The sequence below is a fragment of the Vipera berus genome, assembly GCF_964194415.1.
Source record: "Vipera berus genome assembly, chromosome: 3".
Taxonomy (NCBI): Eukaryota; Metazoa; Chordata; class Lepidosauria; order Squamata; family Viperidae; genus Vipera; species Vipera berus.
The window spans coordinates 89,732,453-89,746,032 of NC_138204.1; the positions used below are offsets into that span (position 1 = coordinate 89,732,453).

Sequence of the window (13,580 nt, forward strand, 5' to 3'; positions counted from 1 at the left end):
TCACATTTATGATGGTTGCAGTGTCCCAAGCCAGACTGACTTAACAACCGTGTTACTAACTTAACAACTGCGGTGATTCACTTAACAAGTGGCAAAAAAGGTTGTAAAATGGGGTAAAACTCATTTAACAAATGTTTTGCTTAGCAACCGAAATTTTGGGCTCAGTTGAAGTTGTAAGTCGAGGATTATCTATAATATAATTGTTAGCAGGGCCTTGGGAACAAGGAGGGTATGAAGTATCTGGTTGTCATTTTTTTTAATCTGCTATTCTAATGCATTTTTATGTTCCTCAGATTGTAGCAAGAGCACACAAATGAACATTTGATAGAGCGATTTATCATGCTGAGATATTTGGAAAGGGGAATTGTTATCATATTAATATACAGTGGTGCTTAAAAACTGGTGAACTCCGGATTTTTCACTATCTCTGTCTAAATACCAGGTGATCTAGATTCTCCACATCAGACAAAACTAGATAAAGGAAAACCAGATGATTAAAAAAGAAAAATTATAGTGCTCTCTGGATTTCCTCCTGATGGCGGCGGAGGGGGGGAGGGGAGAGGTGTTCCTCCACTTATAACTTAAATTGCGCCCCAAATTTCGCAATTGACTCCCCAAAATTTGCACCTACGGAAAAGTTAAAACTTTTAAAGGGGGGGGGGAGGGCGCAACGGACCAGCTCTTTGCGCCTCTTCTCTTGCACTTGTTTACACTCATTTTGTACACCGGGATTAAAAAAGAAAATGGGAAGGCAAAACGACTAGCCCAGCAGGGAGCCGGGGAAAGAAGGAGGCGGCAGGAAATTTGGGCAAAAATCTAGGGAAACGAGGCTGTGGAGACCAGCATTTGGCGTCCAGCAAGCCAGTTTTCGGGCTTCCCCCTCCCCCACCGCGGTCGCCAGCCTCTCTCCTCCCTCGCTTACACTCACCCCCCTCTCTCTCTCTCTCTTTTTTTAAAGAAACCCCCAACCAGGACCCAGATTGTTGGGGGCAATAAGCTGACTTTGTAATAATGCCGCTTGGGGTGTGTGTGTGAAAGCCCTAACAAGCAGGCATATACATAGAATGAAGGCTACTGCTAAGCTTGTAAGCCGCCCTGAGTCTTCGGAGAAGGGCGGGATATCAAGGGAATAAAAATAAAAATAAAAAAAATAAACCAGACAAAACTTTGAAAGCGCAGCCAGAGGCGCAGGAAACAGGTGTTAACCCTTCCGAGGCTACGCCCGGGTTAGGAGGGTGCTTGGTGAAATCGGAGCGGTCTTCAAGCCGGGCAGGAGGACGCACACACACACACACACAAAAACACACAAACACCAAACCAGAGGGAAAGTCGCCTGGGCCGCGCAAGAGAAGAAATGGGAAATTAGGAGGAGGGGGGGGAGGGTGGAGACCCCGAGGACGCTTGGGAAGGCAAGCGCTTCCAATGAGCTCAGAAGCCAGCCCCGCTTTTGTTCGGCAAGGGGGGCGACGGGTGGGCCGGGCGCGAGGTGAAGGGTGAGCCATGCAGCCTCCTCCGGCGAGAGCGGCGCCCCGGCCGAGCGAGGTAAGAGCCGAGCCCTAGCGAGGGTCTCGCGGGCTTTGCAGGAATCCGGCCAGGATTTTGCAGAGCGGGAGTGAAGCGCTTCGTGGCGTTCCGCCTTTCCGGGACGCTTTGAAACTCGCCAAGTGGGAAAAGGCGGCGGCAGCCCAGGAGTCGGTTGGCCGGCGAGGGGCTTTGGAACAACACACCTCCTCGGGCTGGCGGTGCCTTGGCTGGCCAAACTCCGAATCCTTGGGAAATAGCACTTCGCGGGACCAACCTTGGGAATCGGTGGACTTTTTAAGTCGTGGTTACCCGGTACGTGTCCCTTGGGCTGGAAGTCCCGCTTTGTTTGGACTAGAAGTTTACTTCCATAGGGGCGCAGCCTTCAGCTGCCCGCGTTGACACTTGCCCCCCCCTTTTTTTTTTTGCCTCTCCCTCTTTTTTGTTAAATTTTATTTCCTGGGAATTTCCCCGGATATTTTATCGGGAATCGGGGAGATGTGGCGGAAAGGTTTACGTTGTGCTAAACCTGACCCAGCAAAGTTCCCTGGAAGAGTTCTGCGCGCGCGCGGGCGCGCGAGCACAACCCGGGCGAAATTCCCTCTCTCAACTTTTGGACTCCTACCGGTAACAACCGAGCCCGGGAAAGCGGTGGGATCTTGTGCTTGAGCTAACTGCCAGCTAACTTTGTGCTGGCATCTGATTTGGGAAAGCTTTGCCCCGCTTGCCAGTCTCTTATCTAGCGCTGCAGCAGGTAGCAGGTAACAGAACGTTTTTAGTAAAAAGTCAGCCCTGGACGGTTAACTTGGAGAATTTGGGGGGAATCTACTGGGAATATTCGCTGTCTGGATTCGTGCGCGTAGCGGTGAATTAATACGGCTAAAAAGGTGAAAAATGTTGAAGCTAACGGGAATGCAAAGTTTGGGCGGGGGTGGGGGGAAGCAAAATAACTCCAACACGCAATTTACCGCTCCTGTCTGATGCAGATACTATCAGCGTAGAATACAAGCCATTCATTAGTAAAATTTGTGGAATAGACATGTTCTGGTCTTCAACCAGAATGAATGGCCCAAAGGTGTTTCCTTTGGTGAAAGTTACACGTGAATATTTGATGAAACTCGAAAGGCAGCAGCCTCTCTCTCTCCCCCCCCCATCTGAAAACAGGCGCAGTTTTAGAAGAGATGTTTTAAAGAACATGAGTTAAAAACCAGACCGTTTTGGAGGATCCAAAGACCAGGACTTTATTTCTGCTGTAATCTCTGGAAAGGTTTGGGCTTGAAGTCAGTCTTCTTCCCCCCCTCCTCCCCCCCCCTCGTTGATTCTGGCTGTTGCTGTTAACCTCTGTACCACAAAAGTTTCAGTTTGACACAGGAGGGCTAATCTGTTTTAACAAAACTTGGTTGCAGAAAGTCGGGTTTCAGTAAGCTTGATGACCTGATCATCTTTAAGAAGTCTTTCAGCCTGTAGTTAATTAAATTCCCTTCACAAGTCTTGTGTAGTGGTTTAAAGGGGGGGTGGCATTGAGATATGTCTGTGTTCAGCAGTGTTTCAAAACAAAGTGCTTAGTATCCACACTGGACCTTCTCTACTGTCTTAAGAATATATCTTAAAAAAGTAAATCAGCACATAGTTTAACAAAATGTTTGATGCCTTGGAGAAACTGCAGTGATTCCAAATGGCAAGATTCTTTTTTATATGGGTACCCATGACTCTTCCTTCCTAGAGAGAAGAGGTTGGTTTGGGTTGAGAAGGGAATGGTTGCAGAAAGGAAACTTCTGTGGCTGGTTCACAGCCCTGTTCAAAACAGATGCTCTACATCTGGGGACAAAAAGTGGACAAATTTAAAATGGTGAAATGTTTGTGTCCTGCCAAACATAGAAGTGGCATGTATCTATCGTGTTCTGTGTAAGGGGAATAGCTGGGTTATCTTACACAGAACATGACAGATACATTCCATTTCTTTGTTAGGTAACCCAGCTATTTAAGCATAAATAGCTATTAAGCTATTTGCATAAAGGCTGGCATGGTGTGTGTTCAGGGGCAAAGATTTATATGTGAGTTGATCGTCTATCAAGAAATCCAGTGTGTTTCTTTGAAGAGTCCATTCCCTCCCCCCCCCATTTATCCTGGCTCAGTGAGAAAAGAAAAAACTGTAAGATCTTCCAACAAAAGGAATGGAACACAAATGCTAACTTTCATTCTTTTCTATAACATCTGCACCCAGTAAAAGTTTTAACTTTGCTTTCTGTGTTGGACTGATCTGCTATTTTAAATACTTAATGTAAACACCACGAATGTTTACTCATATCTTTCCATACACTTTCTTTCATCTGGTAAATGCCATGTGCAAACTAATTAAGCTGTTGAAAATGAGCTTCCAAACTACATGCTAGGCTGTAGCCCAAAATCAGCCTTTTCTCCCCTCTCTCTCTGCTCCCAATTATAAAAGTTCAAGTGCCTTTCTTTTTGTCCTCTAGGTTTTTGCTGAGTTTATTCCAGAGATCTGAAACTGGTGATGGGGAAAAAAAATAACTCCTCCAGTTTACTGGTCATTTTTATTTTAACTAATACAATTAGTCCATTGTTCAAAGATGACCTTTTTCTAAGCCTCCTCTACAAAGTGAGTCTTTCTGAAGCTTAACTTGCCTCTTTTGTTTATGTGGAACCAACCAAAGCAATTTTCTTTCCATTACTTCAGCCACCTGAAGAAAGATGTTTCAGGAATTAAAATTGTTTAGGCTGCCACCAGGGACAGGTAAGCTAAGGTCTTGAAATTGATGTGCATTGCACTTGAAAAGCAGAAAAGTTTCCTATTTGGCTATAAACAGTGATGTTGGGGTTAGTCTCCCTGGCTTATGCATAGACAGGAATAAGTTGTCTTGTGACTTGTCAACTGAAGTTGACGTGGAATTAGGTGGGAACTTCTTGCCTCAGAAATTCTGAGTGATTCCTGTTTCCTTTCATTGTTTTCAAGCTTTGCCTTTCAGAGCCGGGATTTGATTTCATGCGTTTGAATTGTGCTCGGCACTCGGGTTTTTCCGTTCAGTGAGATCAGTGCGGATTGAAAAAGATTTCATTTGTATGGTCCTGGGTGATCTTTTTAAAACAAATTATTAACGTTACGCTTGCAAACTGCATAATTTGGCTAAGAAGGGAATGCTGTCTTGAGTTGCAGATAAGTGCAGGTAACTATGGGGGCATATCCATGTGCTTTGCTTGGCAGAAGTACAGAAATGGTTTGCTGTTTCCTCCTTGTGGTTTTGGGTTGTTTGTTTTCTTTTAACTTCCCAGTTAGGTCTGCACTCCAAGGGTTTCCTGATGGCATCCTATCTAATTATTATCTAGGTCCAGCTAGCTTTGCTTTCTCAAAATCTGCCAAGGATAGCTAGGTGCTGCCACCTGCTGTGATATAATTTAGCCACCATTGTAAAAAAATCAGAACAATTTGTTATGTACAGTATAAATAGATCTCTTATCTCCTCATGATTACAAACATTAATGTGTGAGCGTATCCAGTTGCCTGGGCTTTGAAACGAGGCTGTGGATGCTGCGGCTTGTACATTCTAACATGCAGCCTCTGCTATTCCTTAGAACAGCTTATCTTAGCTGGGATAGTACACTAGATAGTCACATAGGATACAAGCTATTATTTTTACAGGCCTTGTGTGTAGTTTGTGTAACCAGTCAAATGTGAGCAGTGCCTAGAATAGAATTAAACCACTGTTTCTTCGTAGTCTCTCATTCTGCATAATTAAGACTGCAGCACCCTTGCAGCAGTTGATGTTGGGTTTTCAGCTTGTAGGATTTTGAGTTGTGCTGGGTTAAATCAAATACCCTTTAGCTAATACTCTTTTGCTTTGTCTCCCTTGATTTTTAAGGGTCCTGATTTCTGAGGTTATCCAAGAGGAACTGCAGACCTCAGATATAGTAGGAGGGGCAGCAAGTGACTGTCATTCTACGCCACCTCTCCAGCTGCTTGGAAACCTGCGGTCCAGACTGGAACCATGGACTCTGCCAGGACCCCCCACATGAAGGTGCGGAGCGATGTCAGTGACTACCTCAACTATGACATCATTAACAGGCATTACAACTATACCGGGAAGCTCAATGACAATGCCGAAAGTGGGATCAAAGCAACATCGGTGGTCTTCATCATTATCTGCTGTTTTATCATCCTCGAGAACATCTTTGTTCTGCTGACTATTTGGAAAACCAAGAAATTCCACAGACCCATGTACTACTTTATTGGTAACTTGGCACTTTCAGATTTGCTGGCAGGAGTGGCATACATCGGTAACATACTTATGTCCGGCTCCACGACTTACACCCTCACCCCTGCCCAGTGGTTTCTTAGAGAAGGAAGCATGTTTGTGGCTTTGTCTGCTTCGGTCTTCAGCCTGCTGGCTATTGCGATTGAGCGATATATTACCATGTTGAAGATGAAGCTCCATAATGGCAGCAATAGTTTCCGCTCCTTCCTGCTCATCAGTGCCTGTTGGGTCATCTCTGTGATATTAGGGGGTCTCCCTATTATGGGGTGGAACTGCATTGGCTCCCTGGAGAACTGCTCCACAGTGTTGCCTCTTTATCATAAGCATTATATCCTCTTTTGCACCAGTATATTTACTGGCCTCTTATTGGCCATTGTGATCCTTTACTGTAGGATCTACATCTTGGTAAGGACAAGGAGCCGTAGGCTGACCTTTCGGAAGAATGTGGCCAAAGCAACCCGGAGCTCAGAGAAGTCATTGGCTCTGCTGAAGACAGTGATTATTGTTTTAAGTGTGTTCATTGTCTGCTGGACTCCCTTGTTCATTCTTCTGTTGCTGGACGTGAGGTGCAAAGTCAAGGCTTGTCCAATCCTCTTCAAGGCTGAATATTTCTTAGTACTAGCAGTTCTGAACTCGGCCACCAATCCAATCATCTATACACTTACCAACAAGGAGATGCGGAGGGCCTTTCTCAAGATTGTACGGTGCTGTACGTGTCCCACCACAGACTCTGGGACCAAAGTCAAGAGACCCATCATTGGAGGGATAGAATTCAGCCGAAGTAAATCTGACAATTCCTCCCATCCTCAGAAAGATGAGGGGGATCCTCCAGAAACAATCGTGTCCTCCGGTAATGTCACCTCGTCATCTTAGGAGCTTTGCCAAAATGGAGGCCTGAGCCCCTTGAAGGCTGACACCTGGGGGATAGCTCTGCTTGCATGTCTCCAGACGGAAGGAGGAAAGTGAGAATGAGTTGGTCTGAAGGGGAAATAGAGTACTGATTGGGGTGCAGCTGATGGCATACGACACATGGTATCATTTGAAAATATTTCCTCTCTCGGAGAATGTTGTGTGTTGGTTTGCCCTGAGGCAGCTTAGGGTTCTAAGGGATATTCAAACTCTATACATCTCTGAAAAGTAGACACTTGGATAAGCAGTGCCTTTGAATGGGAGTATGAGTGGGGAAGGAGAGAAATATCTTCAATTTCCCCCCCCCCCCAAGGCAAAATTTCTGAAACCCTGAAACGAAGTTCTTGCTTTATTGGATTCTTAGTCTTCTTCAGTTAACTCCCTTGTCAAGGGAAGCAAATGTGCTAGTATAATCTGAGTATTAGAAAGAAAACCGGGATGGGATTTTATGTCAAGAGTTGTTCAGGTGCATGTATCCCTTTGGCACTTAATCATCAGTGGAAAGTCAATGGGAATTAGGTGCTGGAGACTGCTGTGTGTTATCCTGAGGAATATAGCCCCATACTCCTCGTTGTAGTTGAATCCTCAAGGAATTAGTGAGACTGTGATATGTGTGAATTAGACTGGGGCTGTTTGAACTTAATAGACATGTCATTTGAACCTTTAAAAAAAAGCTGATAAAATATGCTGCTTTCAGTAATGAGTTGTATTTTAAAAACTTTAACAGCAGCTTTATATAAATAGTTTTAACCATCAGCCATGTCCCATTTCTGCTCATGGTAATCATAAGAATGTTAAGAACGGCCCTGCTGGAGGCCTTAATTTCCTTCCAGTAAATTTTGCGTGACCTCCCATATCTTAGTGTAGGATACATATTTTTCCTTATTCTTTTCGTCCCCACATTGATGGAGCCATACCCTTCTACTACTGTTGGTCTGCAACTAATATTTGAAGATAGGCTGTTCTAACCTATAGCTCTTCAAAATTAATAACTCTTGATAGACTGATTCTCCATGAATGTATCCATTGCTTTTTTAAAGCCACTAGAGTTAATGGCCATTGCTCTGTCTTGTAATGAATACAACCAGGTAAATTATGTGCTGTGTGGCAAAATACTTTCTTTTGTTTTTCTTCTCCTTGTAATCAACTTTCATTGAGGGCCACATCAGCATTGTGGTTGCCCTGGGGGTGGGACAGGTGGGTGTGGCTGGGATGGGTGTGGCCTACTGGGGGAGTGTGGCTAGGATGGGTGTGGCCTACTGGGTGGGCAAGGCCAGCTTGACATCACTTGCTTCAGGGGTTCCTGGGTAGGACTGGGGCAGATCTGAGGGTCTGGCAGAGAAGGATGGGACCGGGGTGAGTGCCGGGACATGGTCCCTCCCACCCTCCCTCCCTCCCTTCCATCCTCTGTTGTTTCCTTCCTCCCTCCCACCCTTCCTTCCTGTCTCTGTTCCTTCCTTCCTTCCCTCCCACTGTCCCTTCCTCCCTCTTCTCATCTCTTTCCTTCCCCCACACTCAGGAAGGTGTGATGGGAGGGGGAGGGATTGTCAGCACTAATATGCTGCTGCTGGCCATTCCTATACTATGTGGGTGGGTGGGGGCGATCCTGTTGAAAGGAAAGCCTCATGGCTGCAAGGCTGGAAGTGCTGGTGGGGGTGGGGGTTAGCGCTGATCTACAACCTGGTTGCGTCCATCAAAGCCAGAACACACACAGCCTAAGATCAACTGGAACTAGCAAGGAGCTGCCCCACCACCTCTGCCCCACCTCCTGACTGTGCGCATAGGAGATGGCCAGTGCCGGCGTCCTGGCTGAAGTTAGCCTGCAGGGCAAGACAGCCAGCAGGGACACTGGACTCTGCTTGCGCGTGCACGGAGGGGGCAGGGCGGGGCTGCCCCGTGGATTTAACGCTGAGCGCATTTGGCTTTGATGGCTGCAACCAGGTTGTAGATCAGCGCCCGGTTGGCCTGGGCCAGGCCAAGGTGCAGCGGGCCAGTCCTTCGCTCTCTTCAGAGCAGGTCCCCAGGCCGGATGGAACCACATGTCGGGCCGCATCCGGCCCGCGGGCCTTGTATTTGACATGTCTGGCTTAGAGAGTACTGTAAAGCACTGTGAAGCAGAATATAACTCTAAGTGCTATTGCTATTCATTTCTCATAATCATCTAAGGAAGATATTGAAACCCCAGTCTTTTTTGTTGCCGTCTCCTACAATTTTTCCAGTTGCGTTACATCTTTTTTGAAAAGCACCCAGAGGTTTGCACTGCATTATAAATATGGATGAACCCTAGATTTCTGTAAGAATATTACAATTTGATGGTTTTATTTTAATCCCTAGCACAGACTATTTTCTTTCTCACAGTTGCCACACACTTAGTTAACTTTATTAGTTGTCCACTATGACCATACTTTTTTTTTGTTAGTTGGAGATATAAATATATACGTGATTGAGGGGGGGTTACCTCAATGTGCAACATTTTATGTATTGATTTCTGAGATATATTTTGAGCTGAAAGATGAATCACAGATCTTAAGATTTTTAAGAATGAACAAAGAAATAAGATTGGGCCATTCTGCAACTTCAGCCAAATGTCCACACTTAAAATCCTTGTATAATCATTGTGCGTCCATTCATTTTAAATGTCCACTGACTGCAAATCCATGTCCATCCATGGAAAATATTATTTGTGTTAAATGAATGTATTTTATTACGGCATTAATTGCTATTTTGTGTTTATGTGTGTGTGTGTGTATATTTTAATTTGAGTCAACATAAAATGTAGAGATGCTAATAAGCATAGATGCTATTTTATATCTTGACTGGTTGTTTTCAATTTTATGAGAAATTCATGCTTCATCCCAACCTGAAGGGAGGGTCCATATGTTAATTATTTGGGACATACATTTGTCTTTTCCACTTAAGATCACTCAGTTGCAAAGGAGGATATTGAGGATTTGTGTACTTACAATAGTTGTGTGAAAGAAGGAATTTCTGAAGGTGCTGTTTAACATGAAGTCAATGAGTGAGTGTCTTTGTGTATGTATGAGTGAGGTACCTCCTAAAATCATCAGAGTTCAGTGGAAGAGTCCATGTGTTGCATTTGGGAGGATCCAAAGTTTAAATAAAAAAATGAAAATGGCAGCAGTGTCTCCACTGTTGTGGCTGTTAATCCATCAATATTGAATTATTGAGCTAATCGTATGCAAAGTAGCTGCAACCAACAGATTAATGTACAAATATTGGCTGAATTCATAGATGGATGTTAGAAACAAGGTTATTGGCCCTTTTAGCATTATTTTCAGTGCAATTTGTTTTAAAAAATATGTAAAATGTTTCTGACTTGGTTGTACAATATAGCTTCATTGACCTTTAAGTATTAATAAACTGGGATTTTGTATAAACTGTACATTGAGCTACCCTTCCTTTGATGTCATACATGGCTCTGTTATAGTTTTGGCAGGATACTTTTTAAGAATTCTATGAAAATGTTCATTTCCTTTCTGCACTGAAAAGACAGCTCAGTATTAATCATGGTATCTACGCATGGCACACATGGACATACCCTAACAATTTCATTTGTTACAGGCAAGTGTTACTTTGAAAGTGTTGAATTGTAGGGTTTATCCCAAATATCTAATATTGGTTCTTAGATCAGCAAGCCAAGATTAAAATGAGAATAAATAGTAGTTGAGCTGCATTTCCCAATCTGATTGCTTCCAGATATTCTGGGATACAACTCCTTTCCTTGCTAGCCAACTAGCTAGGAATTGACAGACACCAGGCCAGAGAAGCTGAATGAGAAAAAGTAAATTATGACTGCAAGAATAATTTGATTGCAGGTAGGTTACACGGAATAGGATCAAGTAGTTCTTTTTAAATACCGTGTTCAACCGTTGAGAAAAATATAGTTACAGAAATCTCAAGCACATGTGTAGGTGAGGGCCTTGAAAATATCTCTGAACTACAACTCTTTCACAACTGTGTAAAAAGAAAAGAAAAGAAATGTTTGTTTTCCATGCATGCCAGTATACATACCACCCCATTCAAATTAAGGGACAAAAGAAATAAAATGGGGAACTAATATTTCCTACAAGGCTTTATGTTCACTCTGGTTTGAATAGTTTTGTTTTTAGTTTTTAAAGAAAGAATACACAGTATTCTCTCCCTCTGCCCCCAATGTAAAAAGTAAGTTTCAATCCTATTATATCCACCCAACTGGAGGAAGCCTCTATTGACCACAATATATCTTATTTCTATATAGGAATTGTTGCTAAGCTAAAATCCTGAGTCTACTATAAGCCAATTGCCTCTTGTGAGTTTTGCTAGACTTATTCCATTATAAAACATTTCTGTGAACTTCTCATTTTATGGTGTATCAAAACATTTGAAACCCAAAGCAGATTTTCGGCGGAGGCACAACCAGTGAGAACTTACACTTTACAAATGTTCCAGTAAAGGTGAAGTTGTGCAGTGGCATTGAATTGTAGCTCCCCTCATTTCCAACCAATGACTGCTGGAGGACACCAAGTTGGAGACGGCTGGTTTGGAGGGAACAGGAGATTTAGATGGTTTTTCTTCTGTGCCTCATGCTGGCTCTTCATTCCCAACCCCCCCAGGTAATTCCTCAGACTTTATTGAAATGTACAGGATACAGTTGGGTTAGAAAGATAACCCTCACCTTCTTAGGTTGTGTGTCATCTCTCTGTAACCTTTTCTGGTGGAAAACTCAGCTGCCTGACAAATGAAAGAAATGTCTTAGGTTGCAGCCTTTTACTTCCTGAAGGAAATTCCAAAAATGCCCTGAAGACAAAAAACGGAAGAAGGCTGGGATTTCTCTCCATCTGTCTCCTGGCATGAAAGAAATGACTTCATTTGCAATCATTTCCTTTTCTTGGAGAGTGTTTTTGGCAAAGTTTGGAAGTGGGAGGTCCAAATACGCAAAAAATTGAAGATTAATTTCTCCAACCTAATACTCTTTAGATGTATTGGGACTGCTGTGTCATTCCTATTCAATGTTACGTTGTTTGGAGATTCTGGGATTTGTATTAGTACATATTAGTTTCCAGGTTGTAGGAGGCCTGATTTTGCTTTTTATGGACTGTTTCACTGGTTGTGTTACCATGGGTGACCTTTAATATATTTTAAGGAAATACAGAAGAATGAAAATTCAGGTTACCCCATTGTAACTTGGATGCTAACCGTGACCTAGGGAATGGCCTTGGCAATTTATTTCTTTATAATATTGTTTTTGAACTGCTGTTGTGCTTTACAAATTTTTTCAAGATGAAAGCCACACTTAGAGAAAAGAGAATTATTGAAATTTGGAATTCTTTAAGAACCATTCTTCAATGACCATAACACCATCATTTCAATGGCTTATCTAACATATAACAAAACAGATACCAATCTAAACTTCAAAGAGAGAGAAAGAGACAGTTATAAATCTAGGCTACAGAAAAAAGCCTGGGTTTTATTATTCTATTTATAATCATGCTTATAATTTCTAATAAATATGCAATGGAAAAATGAGAATAAATGCAAATGCTCAGAGAAATGGGCAGCTTTGTACTGCAAATTATACGTAATTTCATTAATGAACAAATACATTTTTTAGGTAAACACAATATATTGAATCATAGCCAGATTGGCTGGGTTTGGTGCAAATTGAAAATTAGGAAAATAGATGATGGGATCTACCAGAGAGAATATTTAAAAAAGAAATATTTGTTTGAATATGGTTAAAGAAATAGAAAAGATTTGGAATACATATGTCATTCTAAGAGGGATGAATTCCTTAAATAATACTGTATGCTTCCCCCCCCTTTTATTTTATTTCTTGATATATTTATTTTATTATTTATTTTATTTTATTTATTGAACTTATATACCGCCTTTCTCCCATAGGACTCAGGGCAGTTCACAAGGCAATTAAAAATAACACTACAATACAAAAAAGTTAATAACAATTAAAATAATTAAATTATCCTTGAGTAAAATATAAAACCCCTGTAACTCTAATTAAAACCCAATTACAATAAGTTAAAAATTAAAATTCTCAGTCCTGGCTGGAAAGCTCGTAGAGCCAGGTCTTCAGGTCCCGGCGGAACGAACGAAAATCAGGGGCAGTCCCGAGCTCTACGGGTAACTGGTTCCAAAGGGCAGGCGCACCCACAGAGAAGGCCCTCCCCCTGGGTGTTGCCCGCTGGCAATCTTTTGCCGGCGGTACCCTGAGAAGGCCCTCCCTGTGGGAGCGCACAAGACGAAGGGAATTTGATGCCGGCAGCAGGTGTTCCCTCAGATATAAATAATATAATACTGTTGAAATGGCTTAGATGAAGGAAATGTTTTAGATAACTGAATGTGTTTGAATTTAGGGAAATTATAATGTATAAAAAAGAAAAAAAATGTTTTGAATAAGAGTTAAAGGATTAGATGACTTGACATTAAATTGAATATTTAAAGATTTTTTTTTAAAATTATGGTTAACAAGAATAAGAAATTTCAGGAATGAATATATACTGCCCAAAAAATAAAGGGAACACAAGATAAGACATCCTACTATTAAATACAGTACATTGTGTTGTTTAAATGTTCCCTTTATTTTTTGAGCAGTATATATTAGCTTAGGAATATATATTTTATGTAGTATTTTACTTTTTATGTTCTTTACTTTTGCTCTCTTTTCCTTTTGTTTACTGTTTTATCTATTCTTTAAGAAATGTAAAAATGTTGAGATGTTTTATATGGAAAAAATGGATTTAAATCTTTAAGTGTAATTAACTGTTGAGAAGATCTTAACCAGCAAGAATACTTTGAACTTTATGGGAGAAATAAATTTAAATAAGGACTGTAACAGGATATAAGATGAGGCAACCAGAATGA

General features: G+C 42.1%; 1 protein-coding gene across 5 annotated transcripts; it reads left to right on the top strand.

Annotated features, from left to right (window-relative positions):
- The first annotated feature begins 1,236 nt into the window (after positions 1–1,236).
- On the top strand, positions 1,237–7,811 carry S1PR1 (sphingosine-1-phosphate receptor 1). Of its 5 annotated transcripts, none has more exons than XM_081322552.1 (2): positions 1,237–1,836; positions 5,400–7,811. In XM_081322552.1, the coding sequence occupies exon 2, from the start codon at positions 5,526–5,528 to the stop codon at positions 6,663–6,665; it is 1,140 nt and encodes a 379-aa protein (XP_081178678.1). In that variant the 5' UTR covers positions 1,237–1,836; positions 5,400–5,525; the 3' UTR covers positions 6,666–7,811. The 5 variants fall into 5 exon arrangements, with proteins under 5 accessions (XP_081178678.1, XP_081178679.1, XP_081178680.1 ...); XM_081322553.1 differs by having other exon boundaries at positions 1,442–1,542; XM_081322554.1 differs by lacking the exon at positions 1,237–1,836 and adding an exon at positions 2,311–2,408.
- The last annotated feature ends 5,769 nt before the right edge of the window (positions 7,812–13,580 follow it).

Excerpts from the sequence above, each read along its gene's own strand:
- S1PR1 (XM_081322552.1), top strand. The coding sequence starts at position 5,526 with ATGGACTCTGCCAGGACCCCCCACATGAAGGTGCGGAGCGATGTCAGT.